This window comes from Simochromis diagramma, unplaced genomic scaffold (genome assembly GCF_900408965.1).
Source record: "Simochromis diagramma unplaced genomic scaffold, fSimDia1.1 OVJJ01000457.1, whole genome shotgun sequence".
Classification (NCBI taxonomy): Eukaryota; Metazoa; Chordata; class Actinopteri; order Cichliformes; family Cichlidae; genus Simochromis; species Simochromis diagramma.
The window spans coordinates 784,206-797,471 of record NW_024387277.1 but is presented as its reverse complement, the minus strand read 5'-3'; the positions used below and the strand labels follow the sequence as shown (position 1 = coordinate 797,471).

Sequence of the window (13,266 nt, the reverse complement as noted above, 5' to 3'; positions counted from 1 at the left end):
GCAGACCCAGAAACTCTTGACCTGACTGATCATATTGACTGCCATGAGCAGGGCTCTAGAGTGCGACCAATTTGGTCGCAAATGCGACCAAATTTTTCAGTGGTGCGACTAAAAAAAAAAATTTGGTTGCATCTGTGCAACCAACTGTTCGGGTAGCAAAAAAAAAAAAAAAAGTGCAACCTTCCCTGTGGTCAACAACAGACGCACATTTTGCCCCTATCGTGGACTAAACCAATCAGAGATAGTAAGGGGCGGGACCTCTCTGATTGGCCGTGGTCCAGTTGAAAGTGCAGGTGGAAGTGGGAGGTGAGTAGCTTGAATAAAGCGATATCAATTCATTAAATCCTGAATCGACTTTTAAATATAACTGTGTTTTGCCAGAAACGCCAGATTCTCAGATTAAAGCTCACAAAACCATTTCAACAACAACCAAACAGCAAATGAGAGCAGGTACACGGATTCCACACAAAGACGTAAACACAGAGCGGACCCGACGCATCAGAATCAACTTTGTCTTTCTCGGCTTTCTCACCCGACGGCCGTAGACGGACACGCTGTCGGAGCTTAGCGATCCTGATGTGTCCGGTCCGCGCTGTGATTGCGTCTTTTTGCGCTGATTCTGAGCTGCAGGTTTTGTCTCTCTCCAACCAAAATTCACCAAGCCAGCAGCAAAAGAAGCAGCAAACTGCGCTTCACATTTGATCAATGTCGTCATGAATTTTGCTGTTTTGCTTCCACGACTATTAAAATCACACTTCATGCACAGCTAGCTCTCTCTCTCTATCTCTCTCTATACTTCAAGAACAGTTTCCCCTCTCCAATCTCTGTTTTCTGTATTATTCATTCGCTTATTACCCACCAGTCTACCGTTGTTTACAGCGCTGTCGGCTGCTGTCTTTTTCTTTTCTTTTTTTCACTTAAATGACCTCGGACAAGAAAGCCTATTTTTTCTGTTGTTCAATACTGAAGAAATTTAAACTTTATATGCAGAACATTATAGAATATTTTTAAGGTTATCTGCTATAAAAAGCCAGACCAGGAAAATCTCCTTCATGTTTTTCTGTTTTATTCTCAGTTACTTTCACACAAAGGCATCTGCTGTGATGTTCACAATTCTGATGAAGTCAGTACTGATAAATGATCAGAATTATAATATTTCTGACTGTCTGAGGCTAAGTTGAATCGAATCGGGACTTTGAAAACCGGAATCGAATGGATTATAGAAATCAGTGATGATACCCAGCCCTAGTGAGCAGCCTAGGAACGACAGAAGTGGATGTAGCTGTAATAGGAAAAGAACTATTGCTAACTTTTCTGTTAAGTTAAGGCCTGATCCTTCTGAAATTCATAGCCAGTGCTCTGACACGGTGTCATCAATCTTTGAATGCTGAAAAAGCACAGTGTATCCAGAAAAACACATTATATTATATAAATTATTATAAAATTTGTGTGCGCCTAACTTTTGTGCCGGTACGCCTAACTTTATAAAGTTAGGCGTACCGGTACGCCCATGGCAAAAAGTTAGTCTAGAGCCCTGATGAGGCAAGTGCAATTGATGAAGACTCTGGTTTGGAGTATCAACTCCCGCCTCATCAGCGATGTACATGTCACCTGCTAAACCTTGTGGCAACAACTGATGCTGCCCTAGCAGAGAGCATGAATGAAACCTACAAGAGGCTCTCCCGTGCAACCTTTGCAAAATGCCAGGCCATTTGGAACAAAACTGGCCTGTCTCATTTGGCCAATGAAGTGGTAGAGGACAAGTGTGAGCTGCAGATCATTTGTCCCAATGCAACACGATGGAATTCAACCTACCTTGCCGTTGAAAGGATAATACGCATCATTGATGAGAAGGGGGAAGATGCCATCAGGAGCATTTGTGAGGAGTTCAAGGTGAAAATGTGAGTAAAATTGGACACCTACCAATATGGTTGCAAATTTTGTGAATTTTCCTTAATGGATGGTTAAAAACGTGAGCAGACTCTTAATATTAAATCAGAAGATCCATATTATAGTCATGGTGGGTTTTGTTGTTGTGTCTTACAGGTTGAGTCCTGCAGAAGTTGCATTCCTTAGGGAGTACTGTACCACCATGAAGCCACTGGTGAAAGCTTCAAACATCCTTCAGTCTGAGTCCACTTCCTTTATGGGATGGCTCCTGCCAGTAATCCAACAACTACTGTCCAAACTTAGCAGGCTGGAGACATCAAGCAAGAAATGCTTGCCACTCATCAGAGCCCTGCAAAATGGCCTTCAAAAGCGTTTTGGAGCGATGATGGAGGATCCAGAGTTGGCTGCAGCTGCAGTCCTCTTACCCAAGTTCAAGACTTCCTGGATTGACAGAGCAGATGTAATAGAGGCTGGTAAGGATTCATGTGATCCCATTTTTGTGTATTTTTACATTTGAACACATGCTTAAGTGAGTATTTCACCTAATACATTGTAAGTTATTGATGGTCTGTCCTGAATACTAAACAATCCTTTTTGAGAATTTGCCGATTTTAAATTTGAGTTCAGGAATAATCACTGAAATTTAAATAACAAAATTGTGTTATCTACTTGCAATTACAGCCTTGACATACATCAAACAACATCTTGAAACGACAGAGCATGAGAGTGAGGATCAGCAAAGAGAGTCATCTGATGAAGATGAATTCTTCTCCAGAAGGCTGCAAAGTGCAATTGAGCTTGATGGTTACCTTGCTCCTTCTCAGCCATCAAAAACCTCTCTCTTAAACTGAACACAGCTCTGCCTGCTTCTGCTACGTGTGAACGACTTTTTAAGCTGTGCTGGTCTACTCTTCACAGCCAAACGAAGTCGGATTGCCTCTGTTAATTTAGAAAACCAGCTCTTGCTGAAACTGAACAAAAGGTTCAGAAAGTAAAGTGTGACAGAAATGCTAAGAGTTTACCTTAGATAGATAGATATATATGTGTGTGTGTATATATACACACGTATATGTACGTATGTGTATGTGTATATATATATGAGGAAATTCCATAAATTCTATCCGGTGGGAAATTTAAAAACTCAAAATAATGTCACGGTTCCTCGAGGTCTACAGACCTGCATTAGTCTGTTTATTACTCTGTCACATTTACAATACACATTTCACAAATAACAGATGAAAACAGTAATAAATCCTTTACAGCAGGAGAAAACAAAAATCAGATAGTCATCATTAAATATCTATATATCTTTGTATACTTTAAACATGACGTCTGTCATCCATACGCCCCGGATACTGACTCATTCCACTTTATTCTCAGAATCTTCATGCTGGAGCAGGAACACTGAGCACAGAAGTTCCTGTTCAGCCGTTTCATTTTCAATATTTTAGAATATACTTAGACAACAAACCAGGAGGGCCTCACACATTTCACTCATTGGTTTTGACAGAAAATCACACTGACCACCAAACATGCTGAGAAAACGTAGCACTACCAACAGAAATCCACATTAAAGACAACCTGGAGGGATGTTTTCATGTTTCAGCACTTGGAGCTGCACAGGCTGAGACAACGTACCGTGTCCTTAGTTTCTGGTCATATTGAATTGCAAATTCTTCCACTGCTGTATTTTTTATTTTTATTATTTTTTTTTTTTTTTTTAAACACCTGCCGCGTGCAACATAACACAAGGATTGGAAGCAAGTGTTTGAAAGTCAAATAAGTTTAAACAAAGATGTCGCTCTGACAAACCAGAATCATGTCATTCCTTTCTATTAAACAAAAAAACAAAACAAAACTACAGTACATCCTTCAGTTGTATTTTTGTGTGTTGGATCATTTAACTTGACAAGCAAGAAAGGAATACACACAACAGCAACTGTTGAAAACCAATTTACACCTACGAGTGAAGAAAGTGGGACTTGAGCATCAAACCATCTGGGCCTTTATCACCAGGCTGCGACTGTGGGGAACAAAAAAAAACAAAAAAAAAACCAACTGAATGAAATGATGGTGGGAAGAAGACTGCTTAGAAGATGGGAATATAGTTGTCGATCTTGGCGCGGTGCCGCTGGGCGATGCACTCGGCGATCCAGACGATGTTCCTGCACTCTTGCTCCTTCAGCTTGACGTAGGCGTAGAAAACACTGAAGTGGAACTGGTTGAGGAAGGCCAGCTTATTCAGCTTCACCTACAAACACGAAGGAGGTGGAAAGACTAGGTTAGTACTGACGTCAAAGAATAAAAAATGAAAACAAAAGACGTGGTTAAGGTTGACACAAAGTGATCCAACTTCAATCTCTCTATTAGCTCAACCCAATCTTTTCTAAACTGGCAGTTCAGTTTCATTTATATTTCAGATACTCATCATTGCAGAGCTGGTCAGGTATTCCTTTACTCAAGATGCTAGACCAAGCTTGTTTTTTGCACACATTGCAACTCAAGTGAAATGGTAAATGGACTTATTCTTCTACAGCACTACTCTGCCAGAGTACAACATTCACCCATTTACATGAGCACTGTCTAACTACTACTCACACACATTCACACTCTGATGGATGCATCGGAGAGCAACTTGTGGTTCATATCTTGCCCAAGGACATTTGGCATGCAGACTGGGGAGAGCCAGGGATCGAACCGTCAACCTTCCGATCAGTAGATGATCTACCTCCGGAGCTACAGCCGCCCCACATGGCAACGACTTTACATGACTTCCACACAGGAAACTAAACACAAAATCCCAAACACCATAAATATCCATGTTGTCTAACAAAAGCAGAAATTAGTTAAAATCTAGTGTAAAAGGTTCTTAGTCTGAGTGACAATTATGCACATTTGTTGATTTTTCCTTTAAGCAAAGCCATCCTGTAACAACACTATGATAATTATAAGAAAAGACATTATTTGAAGATGCTCAAAGTTGTAAATAACACAGTTGTTTCCCCCCCCCCCCAATTGTGGCACTGATTGGCAGTCATGTTTTCTGCCTATAGAAGAAACTAGTCGACTAATCATCACTAGTCTTTATCAGACGTACCAGTCGTTTAATGGTTTTACATTGACGCCCAATGCCAGTAAATGTTATGCAGGCGTCTGCCACAAGATGGAGCTTCAGTGTTGAGAAACAACATAACTCTGTTAATCTAGGCCCGATCGCTTGTTAAGACTATTACTGTTAGTTCTTTTAAAGGTGAAAGATCGCAGATACAAGCGGAAGAAAAGAGCTTTCTCCAAAGGATGGATGGGCTCTTCTTTAGCACAGGGTAGAGCCCACTTGAGGCAGTCGCTTCTGGGTACGATGTTCCGACCAGGCACGTCCTACCGGGAGGCGGCACTGGGGTACACCCAGGACATGCTGGAGGGATCATCTCCCTGGGGTGGCCTGGGAACACCTCAATGTGTCCTCACTACGTTTTCACAATGCGCATCATTCATAATGCGCCACACTTTACCATTGTTAATTTGTCATATTTTAATAATAGATGAATATCTTTTGTAGTAACCATAAGTATCGTCTTGATGCATGCTTGATCATCCAGGTAAGTAAATCCCCAAAGGTCGATTCTGTTCATCTGGACGTTTTCAGTGGGAGAAATGCTACGTCCAGGTGGAAAGAAACAACCTTTGTATCATGTTTAATATCGGTTTATGTGTTTTTCCTCACTGTCCTTTGGAGTATAACACGTAATGCTCAATGTGGGGTGCTGCACAGTTAAGTGGCATGATTCATAATAAAAGAATGTGAATAATGGTAACAAATGGCTTTATTTTGAGCATTTCTGGGGTTCTCAAAACCTGATATCGGAGTGTTCTAGTTGGACAGTCAGATTTTTTTCTCCCCTTTTACTTTCCTGGCTTGGAGAAATGACGGGCTTCAGACCTGGAGCTGTTCCAGCAATCATCATGGGGATGTGAGGTGTTTGGATAATAATATGGACAACCTGTGTGAGGCGGTTAAGGCTCTCACACAGTCAAATAGTTGGATGTGTGTAGTGTTGCAGTGAGACGCAGCCACACTCACACCATGTCGTGACTGTACTGGCTTTACTGGCATGTAAGAAATTCTGCTGTATGAAATATTCTGAAGGCAAGACAAATCACTGAAAATGAATCTAATAACCACACATACAAACCTGCATTAATCCAGCAAAGTTAAAGTCAGCATGCTTGAAATAATAACAGCTTTGAACAATTAGTTCAAATGTAGAGGTCTGTGACTATTACACGACAGAGGTTAATACTGGGTGTAAAAAGGTCTTTGTGAGGGAGGGATGCATGTAGAGGTCTGTGACTATTACACGACAGAGGTTAATACTGGGTGTAAAAAGGTCTTTGTGAGGGAGGGATGCATGTGCTTCACCTCATGCTCAAAGAAACGGTCCTCCAGGGTTTTATCTCCCGGGTTGCTACCGGCGCCCTCAAACAGCAGCTTGTACTCCTGAAAATGCAAGAACAAGTTTATGCTTTAACACAGACGTTAAACTGAAAAATTGAACCTCGATGGACAATGACAGACACCAAAGCACAAACTGGAAGATGAAAGTGAAAACAACTTGAAACATATGAGTTTGATATATGACATATGATGTTTCTATGGGGAAATCTGCAGGCCAATTCTGAACTTACAGGGTAAAAATCAGCTACAGCCTTGACCTGCTCATAGTCATCGGCACGGGCCAGCTGAGCAAGGCCTTCTGGGTAAAGCTTGCCACAGTGGGGAAAGAGTTTGGCACGGTCCTCTTTGGACAGCTCTGTGCCAAATGAGTTGATGGTGATGATGAAGGCTCTCCTGTCAGCTTCAAACTGCAGATACAGAGGCGAAGAAGAACAGTGATGAGTCAAGTTAAAGATGCTTCAGTGTCTTCGTGAGCAAACCTGCTCAGTGATAAAAGACCTCCCAGAGAACCAGAAGGAAGACTAGTGACACGTTCCTAAATCGGACTGAGGCCTCACCTCCAGAATAGGACACATGGTGTCAGCAGTCGTTCCTCCCAAGTTGGAGCAGAACTTGTAGAAAGCCTCCAGATAAGCCTGAGAGAACAAAATCTACTTAATGTATTTTACATGACAACTTTACATAAATACATAACAATTTCACGCCAGTTCTGAATTTAAACTATGTAACAACTAGTCTGAGCTTGGAAAGAAAAGCGTCTGGACTTCTTTAAGTAGCTTGAAGATGTTTCACCTCTCATCTGAGAAGCTTCTTCAGTTCTAGGGTCAAATGGAGAGTCCCAGATTTAAGCTCTGTGGGGGTAACCCACCGAGAGGGACAATGGACCCCCTAATGATCCTCTACCTAATCACATGAGCCAAGGTGTGAAAACGGGTGTAGGTCACAATCAGCCAAGGTTTCGGGTGAGCTCATTGTGAAACCTAGCCCCACCCCATCATGTGATCATGTGAATTGTGACCGACACCAGTTTTCACACCTTGGCTCATGTGATTAGGTAGAGGATCATTAGGGGGTCCATTGTCCCTCTCGGTGGGTAACCCCCACAGAGCTTAAATCTGGGACTCTCCACCATTTGACCCTAGAACTGAAGAAGCTTCTCTGCTGAGAGGTGAAACGTCTTCAAGCTACTTAAAGAAGTCCAGACGCTATTCTTTCAAAGCTCCTTAGACTACGATGACCTGGATGACTGAGAACCTTCACAGATGTACAACAACTACTTTTAATGCTTCCATTAAATATTAAAAATATCTCCAACTCCCACGGGCACAAACTGGTTAACTTGTTCTTACTGATACAAAATCAATTGTCAGAAAATACCACATGCTTTACCATATTCTGTGTTTCTCTGCCCATAATGATTTGGCCAGACTGGCAGACTAACGGGATGTTCACAGGACATTGGTAACTTGCAACTTAATACCTCCTGGTTATTCAAGTGAAAGCTAGAAGTCTGACAATTTCTCACAGAATCACAACTTATCTGCCCTCAGCTTCCAGACCGACATCCACAGGACTATTAAAACTGTTTATTCTGTGACAAACGCTGGAAAGATTAGGAGCTACAACAATATCTGCAGTTGTCTACTAGAACACAACTGCCAGAGAGTTAATTAAAGATCTATACAACAACATGTTGCTTTATCAGTATTAATGTTTAGGTTGGAACAATTGTGCTCGACTACTGTTGATCTTAATTATTTAATTTTAATTGGTTTTTGACTTGTTCTTCTTCTGTTGGAGTAATTATGGTCTTTGAATTTCTGTTTCTTTAACTGAGTTAACTTCTGAGTTTCAGCTTTTACCGTCACATTTTTGCCTTCTTTGCTGTCATTTTATTTATTCACTTGCTTATGTGGACAGACTATGCTTTTTGCAACACATTGTGATTTCACCTGGAATGACATGCACTGTATAAATAAAGCTTAGCTCAGTTATTAATAAACTCTACCTTGTAAAGGGTGTTACGAATGATTTCAATGTTCATTTCATCCAAGTCCTGCTCAGATATGCAGTCCTGGAAGAACGCAGCTATTGAAAAGAGAAAAAAAAAAAAAAAAAAAAAAAAAAAAAAAAACAGAAATCAATATTTAGTGTTTTCCTCAGCTTTGGCACCATCTCCTGTTCAACATAAGACATCACAATTCAGGTTTTACACCCCTGCTGGTTGGTGCCCATTCAGAGTAGGTATAAAGCTATCTTAAGTATGATACACAGATGTCACTACAAATGTGTCGCATACAGACAAACATTATGTTACTGCTTTGAAAAGTGAAAGCTAAACGCTACACCAACTGAAGGTGTGTGAGAGTTACCTTGACCAAATGAGGGTGACAACTTTCAGCCAAACTATAAGTGAGTCACGTCTTTTTTTTTTTTTTTTTTTTTAAAACAGGAAACCAAAGAAAGAAAATTAATAAACTTTAAAAGGGCAGAGTCACCGTTGTGAAAACCCATTTGAGTTTTAGATTTAGGGGAGTGATAAAGCTTTTTTTGAGGGCCTGTTCTTATTGCATAAAACCCCTGAATATTATTATGATGATGAAAAAGTCATATATAGATATTCACCCAGTGGTGTGTCCACAAGGATGGCATTGTAGAGCTCGGCGGGGGTCTGCGCAATGTTGACCGCCTCCATCTGTTCAAAGCTGCCCAGCGGGTGACACTTGGGCACCAGCTCAGAAATGGCCCGCTGGTGCAGAGTGCCCGTGATCAGCAGGATGACGTTATCGATCATATAGCTGTAGCTAAAGCCCAAAGGAAGGAGGGGAGGGATCGTCACAAATGTTCTACACTGTTATACTTTATAGAACAGAAATGTTACTTTACCGATTAAGGGCAAATACTTTACAGTACTTCAAAGTACTGCAGTGTCTACTGTTATTTACATGACAGTGCCAAATTTTAAATTAATAAATAATATGATATTAAGAAATTGTGCTAACAGACGTCCGTACTCAATTCAACTCGACAGGTTTAGCTTACGTGATGAAGTCCATGAAGCTGGCCAGCGGTTCATATGACTGGTTTCTCATGTGGCGAAACTCCACCACCATCTTCTCCTTTAGCTTGTCGTCAATAACGGACACGGTGAGAGGAGACGCCTCGTTTGCCAAGAAGCTGCCATAGTCTGTGCTCTGCAGGTGGAGCTTCAAGTCTGTAGGACAAACAGTTAGTCAGGACTCTATTATTCTAAGGATTAAGTTTGAAACTAGAACTGCTAAAAAGGTGTGGCTATAAATCTAGTTTTATATTAACATACAAAGAAACTATGTTTCTTTGTTTAGATGCTGGCTAATACAACAAAAAGCAGTATGAAGGTTTCCCCATAATGTTACCTTACTTGGTTATTTAAGAATTGTTAAATGTAGACTTGCAGTGTTGTACGGCAGCTTTTATTTTCTATATAGAATTTTGCATTTCACTGACAAGATATATTTTTTTGTCTTTTCAAACCAATTTCTCAACTGATTTGCGGTCCAACTTTCAGCTGCAGTGCCCCTGCATTTGTTGCTGTTCCTGTCTCTCAACCCAACTGCTAACTTGACTAGAAATTTGGCTACCTGGTCTTGGTTGTGTCCTAATCTGTCTCACGTTCATAAGTCTCTCTTGGAAAATAAATTTTAATCAAACACCTTGAAGGGATTGTTGTAATTTGACGCTGAAATGTAACTGAACTGAATTCATCCCTGCTCGCTCCGTGCAGGTGAGCATAACACAAGAAGCGTCTGCTATAAGAAAATCTCAGTTAGCTAGTATTAGTTAGCAAGATATGAATCGAATGGTCACAGAAAAGGTAGAGAAAATGTTATTTGTTTGAAGCATCGATGTTAACAGGAACACTGTAAAATTTCTTCTGACTATAATTTCACTTCCCTTAAAACTGGGAAGTGAGCAATAAACAGCAATATAGCCAGCCCTTGCTTGGGTTAATGTAAGCTAGCTACGCAGGATACAGACATATGACAGCAAGCTTGACGAACACAGTCTCAAATTATTTCACTTTAACGTGTGGCAGTTATCGATGTTGAGCTTGGCGACTAGATTATAACAGAAATTGGGACGACTTATATCGACAGTAAAACAGAAACTAACGTTTAACAGCTAACTAGCTTTAAACTCTAGCTTGTGGAACTAGCTGGCGTCTAGCTATTAGCCGCTAGCTATCCATTTTAACTCACCTTCCAGCGTCTCACACTGGACGAGATTTAAATAATCCGCCTGCGACAGTATTCCAGCTTTAAAACCTCTCACCAGCCCCTCCAGGTAGCCGTTATCGACGTTAAAATAGAGCTCAGAGAAAGGCATCCTGTCCGACCGTCAGATCCGTCTCTGCCACAGGATTCACTTTCAGTCCGGCTGGTTAGCACTAGCATCAGCTGACTGAACCACGTGACAGTCATCTGATCAGTCACCTGCTCATGATTCCATTACTGTATTGACAAATGACTGTAGCTGTTTGTATTCACAGTTTGCTTTATTACCAGCTCTGTTTCCAAAGCACATGATATTTATATTAGTTTTTGCATTACAATCCACACAAATAGAGGAAAACAACATGAGACCAAGTCTGTCACAGTCAACAAGCTGTTGTTGTGGCACCCTGAGTATTTTGAGCATCAAGAACAAGGTCCCCCCCCCATCATCTTTTTTTGCTATTGTTGTGACAATAGTTTGCATCATAGCACAGAGCAAAAAAGCTCATTTGCTCCCACCTGATGTGATGTTAGGGCGATATTTAGTTTCGCCAGTAGGTGGCAGTGGTGGCTCAGATAAACTGGCAAAATAATCCCTCACAAAAGTAACGCAGGCCAGTTATTGTAATGGTAGCTGTCAGTAACACAGAACTGTTTTGCTGTGTTTCAGCGCAATAAACCTCCATGTGCACCTGGATGAACCTTGTCTTCCTTCAGTGTGTTGCATTATTATTATTTTTTTATTATAAGCAGAATAAGATACACCAAAAATCCCAACCGTATCTCGCTTATTTCCGGTTAAATGCGATAAAATAAATAAATCCTACAGCAGTGACCAAGGCAGGAAAAAAGTGAAGAGACAAAAATAGCACTGAAAACAGTAGCTATATAAAGAAGAATTTGATATAGCTACAATTTTATGAAATAGCGAATACCGAAAAAGTACAAAAATCATTATCATTCATTGTTCTCTGCTTAGCAGAACAGAAGAATTTAGTTTTGAAAAGGAAAAAGAACTCAAATAGATGAACTATAATTGAATTTTTTTTTTAAAAAAACTCCTGCATACTGTAGTCAGCTTTGTCTCCATCTAGTGGAGACCTACCAGATCTAATGCTGTGATTTTTCTATTCACTCCCACTACAGGTTAGACTGGTTTTACAGGGACGCAGTAGAAAAAGCATAAAACAAGAACATCAGACACTCACAAACACTGCGAAAAGTTTGTCAGGCAAGAATGCTAAACTTCCAAACTACAATGATTCAATGATGAGATATTTGACTGTGATCAAAGTAAACTTTATTGTCATCTCTGCTATAAACAGTACAGTATATAGAGAGAGGAGACGACAAGGCTCCAGCTCCATTCAGTGCAAAAGACAAAAAATAAATATAAGAAGAGTCAGAAATAAATATAAACTTGAAGACTAAGGTAAAAGGATTAATAACAATTTACAATTTAGTGTTTGACTGATTTAAAGTGACCTTGAAAAGTTTGATATCCTGTTTATGAAGATGACCACGTGCTTTTAGGTGAAAGGAATTTGCTAATAAATCAGTCCAAATTTCCCTCTGTGAGTGTGTACAGTGAATATTTGTGAGGAAAACATGGAGGGTGATTCTGCCTCAGGACCAGAATGACAGAGAGCTAATAGGCTGGCTGTTTGCCTGTTCTGAGTTTAGCTCTGGAATCAGCTTTACTTATTACTAGAGATGGCACGATACCACTTTTTTATGTCCGATACCGATTCCGATATCATAAATTTGGATATCTGCCGATACCGATATGAATTCGATATAGTGTTTTTTAATCAACAAAACTGTTTTTTTTAAATATCTTGCTGCATTTTGTATAAGTTCATACTCAAGTTTAAAACAACAACTACACTAAAGCTATTCTGTTATACCTGTATGCAAAAAAAAAAATTTCATAGTTCAGCAATACTGATCAATCTAATAAACTTAAACCTACACCATCCTCCCTATTCTGGTATTTTAAAGAGTACTTAGCATAAATATTAAGCAACCTAACTAATAGGGTTCCAACTCCCAGCAACAACAAAAATAAATAAATAAAAAATAGGGAACCACCCCTCACGCTCCACCTCATGATGCTTAATCGACGTAATCAACCTTAATTTGATGAAGTGTGAAAAAAAATGCACAGAAATCAATTATTTTTCAAGAAATATTAAATAGATTCAACATCTTTCTTCAACAAAATTGCAGACTGCACAGATGGTACCTTCCCAAAGGAAAAAGTACTATAGCTTACTAGGGTATATATATTAGACTTAATAGTCACTATATACAGTAATTGACTTCTATTCATTTTACATCAAATTAAAACTTTGGGTGTAAGATTCGGATAATTATTTATTAAAAGCTAGACATTTTAAATGAGAATAAGAAAGCAAAGTATGTCTTTGTGCCCCCTTTTCCCTGTTAATGCCCTATCGGCCCCCCTGGCTAAACTTTGCTAGATCCGCCCCTGCTCAGTTACCAGCTGTCAGCTACGTAGAAAAAGATCCTCGAGTAGAAATTAATATTAAATAAATTCTAACAACAGCTTATCAAGCTTAAACGTGCTGCTGTTGTTCAGCCACTGGTTTCCTCTTTCTGGTGCAAAGTGAGCCAAAAACAAACCAGAGAGACAGACTAGCGACA

The 13,266-nt window shown here is 40.0% G+C and overlaps 2 protein-coding genes across 2 annotated transcripts; one reads left to right on the top strand and one right to left on the bottom strand.

Moving 5' to 3' along the window:
• The first annotated feature begins 1,455 nt into the window (after positions 1-1,455).
• LOC120715689 lies at positions 1,456-2,858 on the top strand. The gene is made up of 3 exons (XM_040002773.1): positions 1,456-1,901; positions 2,047-2,363; positions 2,572-2,858. The coding sequence occupies exons 1-3, from the start codon at positions 1,657-1,659 to the stop codon at positions 2,739-2,741; spliced, it is 732 nt and encodes a 243-aa protein (XP_039858707.1). The 5' UTR covers positions 1,456-1,656; the 3' UTR covers positions 2,742-2,858.
• Positions 2,859-3,052: 194 nt separating this feature from the next.
• Positions 3,053-10,796, bottom strand: LOC120715687 (V-type proton ATPase subunit d 1). Its single transcript, XM_040002769.1, has 8 exons — positions 10,585-10,796; positions 9,389-9,560; positions 8,972-9,150; positions 8,355-8,434; positions 6,904-6,981; positions 6,577-6,753; positions 6,311-6,388; positions 3,053-4,141 (listed from the first exon to the last, which is right to left on the bottom strand). The coding sequence occupies exons 1-8, from the start codon at positions 10,709-10,711 to the stop codon at positions 3,980-3,982; spliced, it is 1,053 nt and encodes a 350-aa protein (XP_039858703.1). The 5' UTR covers positions 10,712-10,796; the 3' UTR covers positions 3,053-3,979.
• Positions 10,797-13,266: the final 2,470 nt, after the last annotated feature.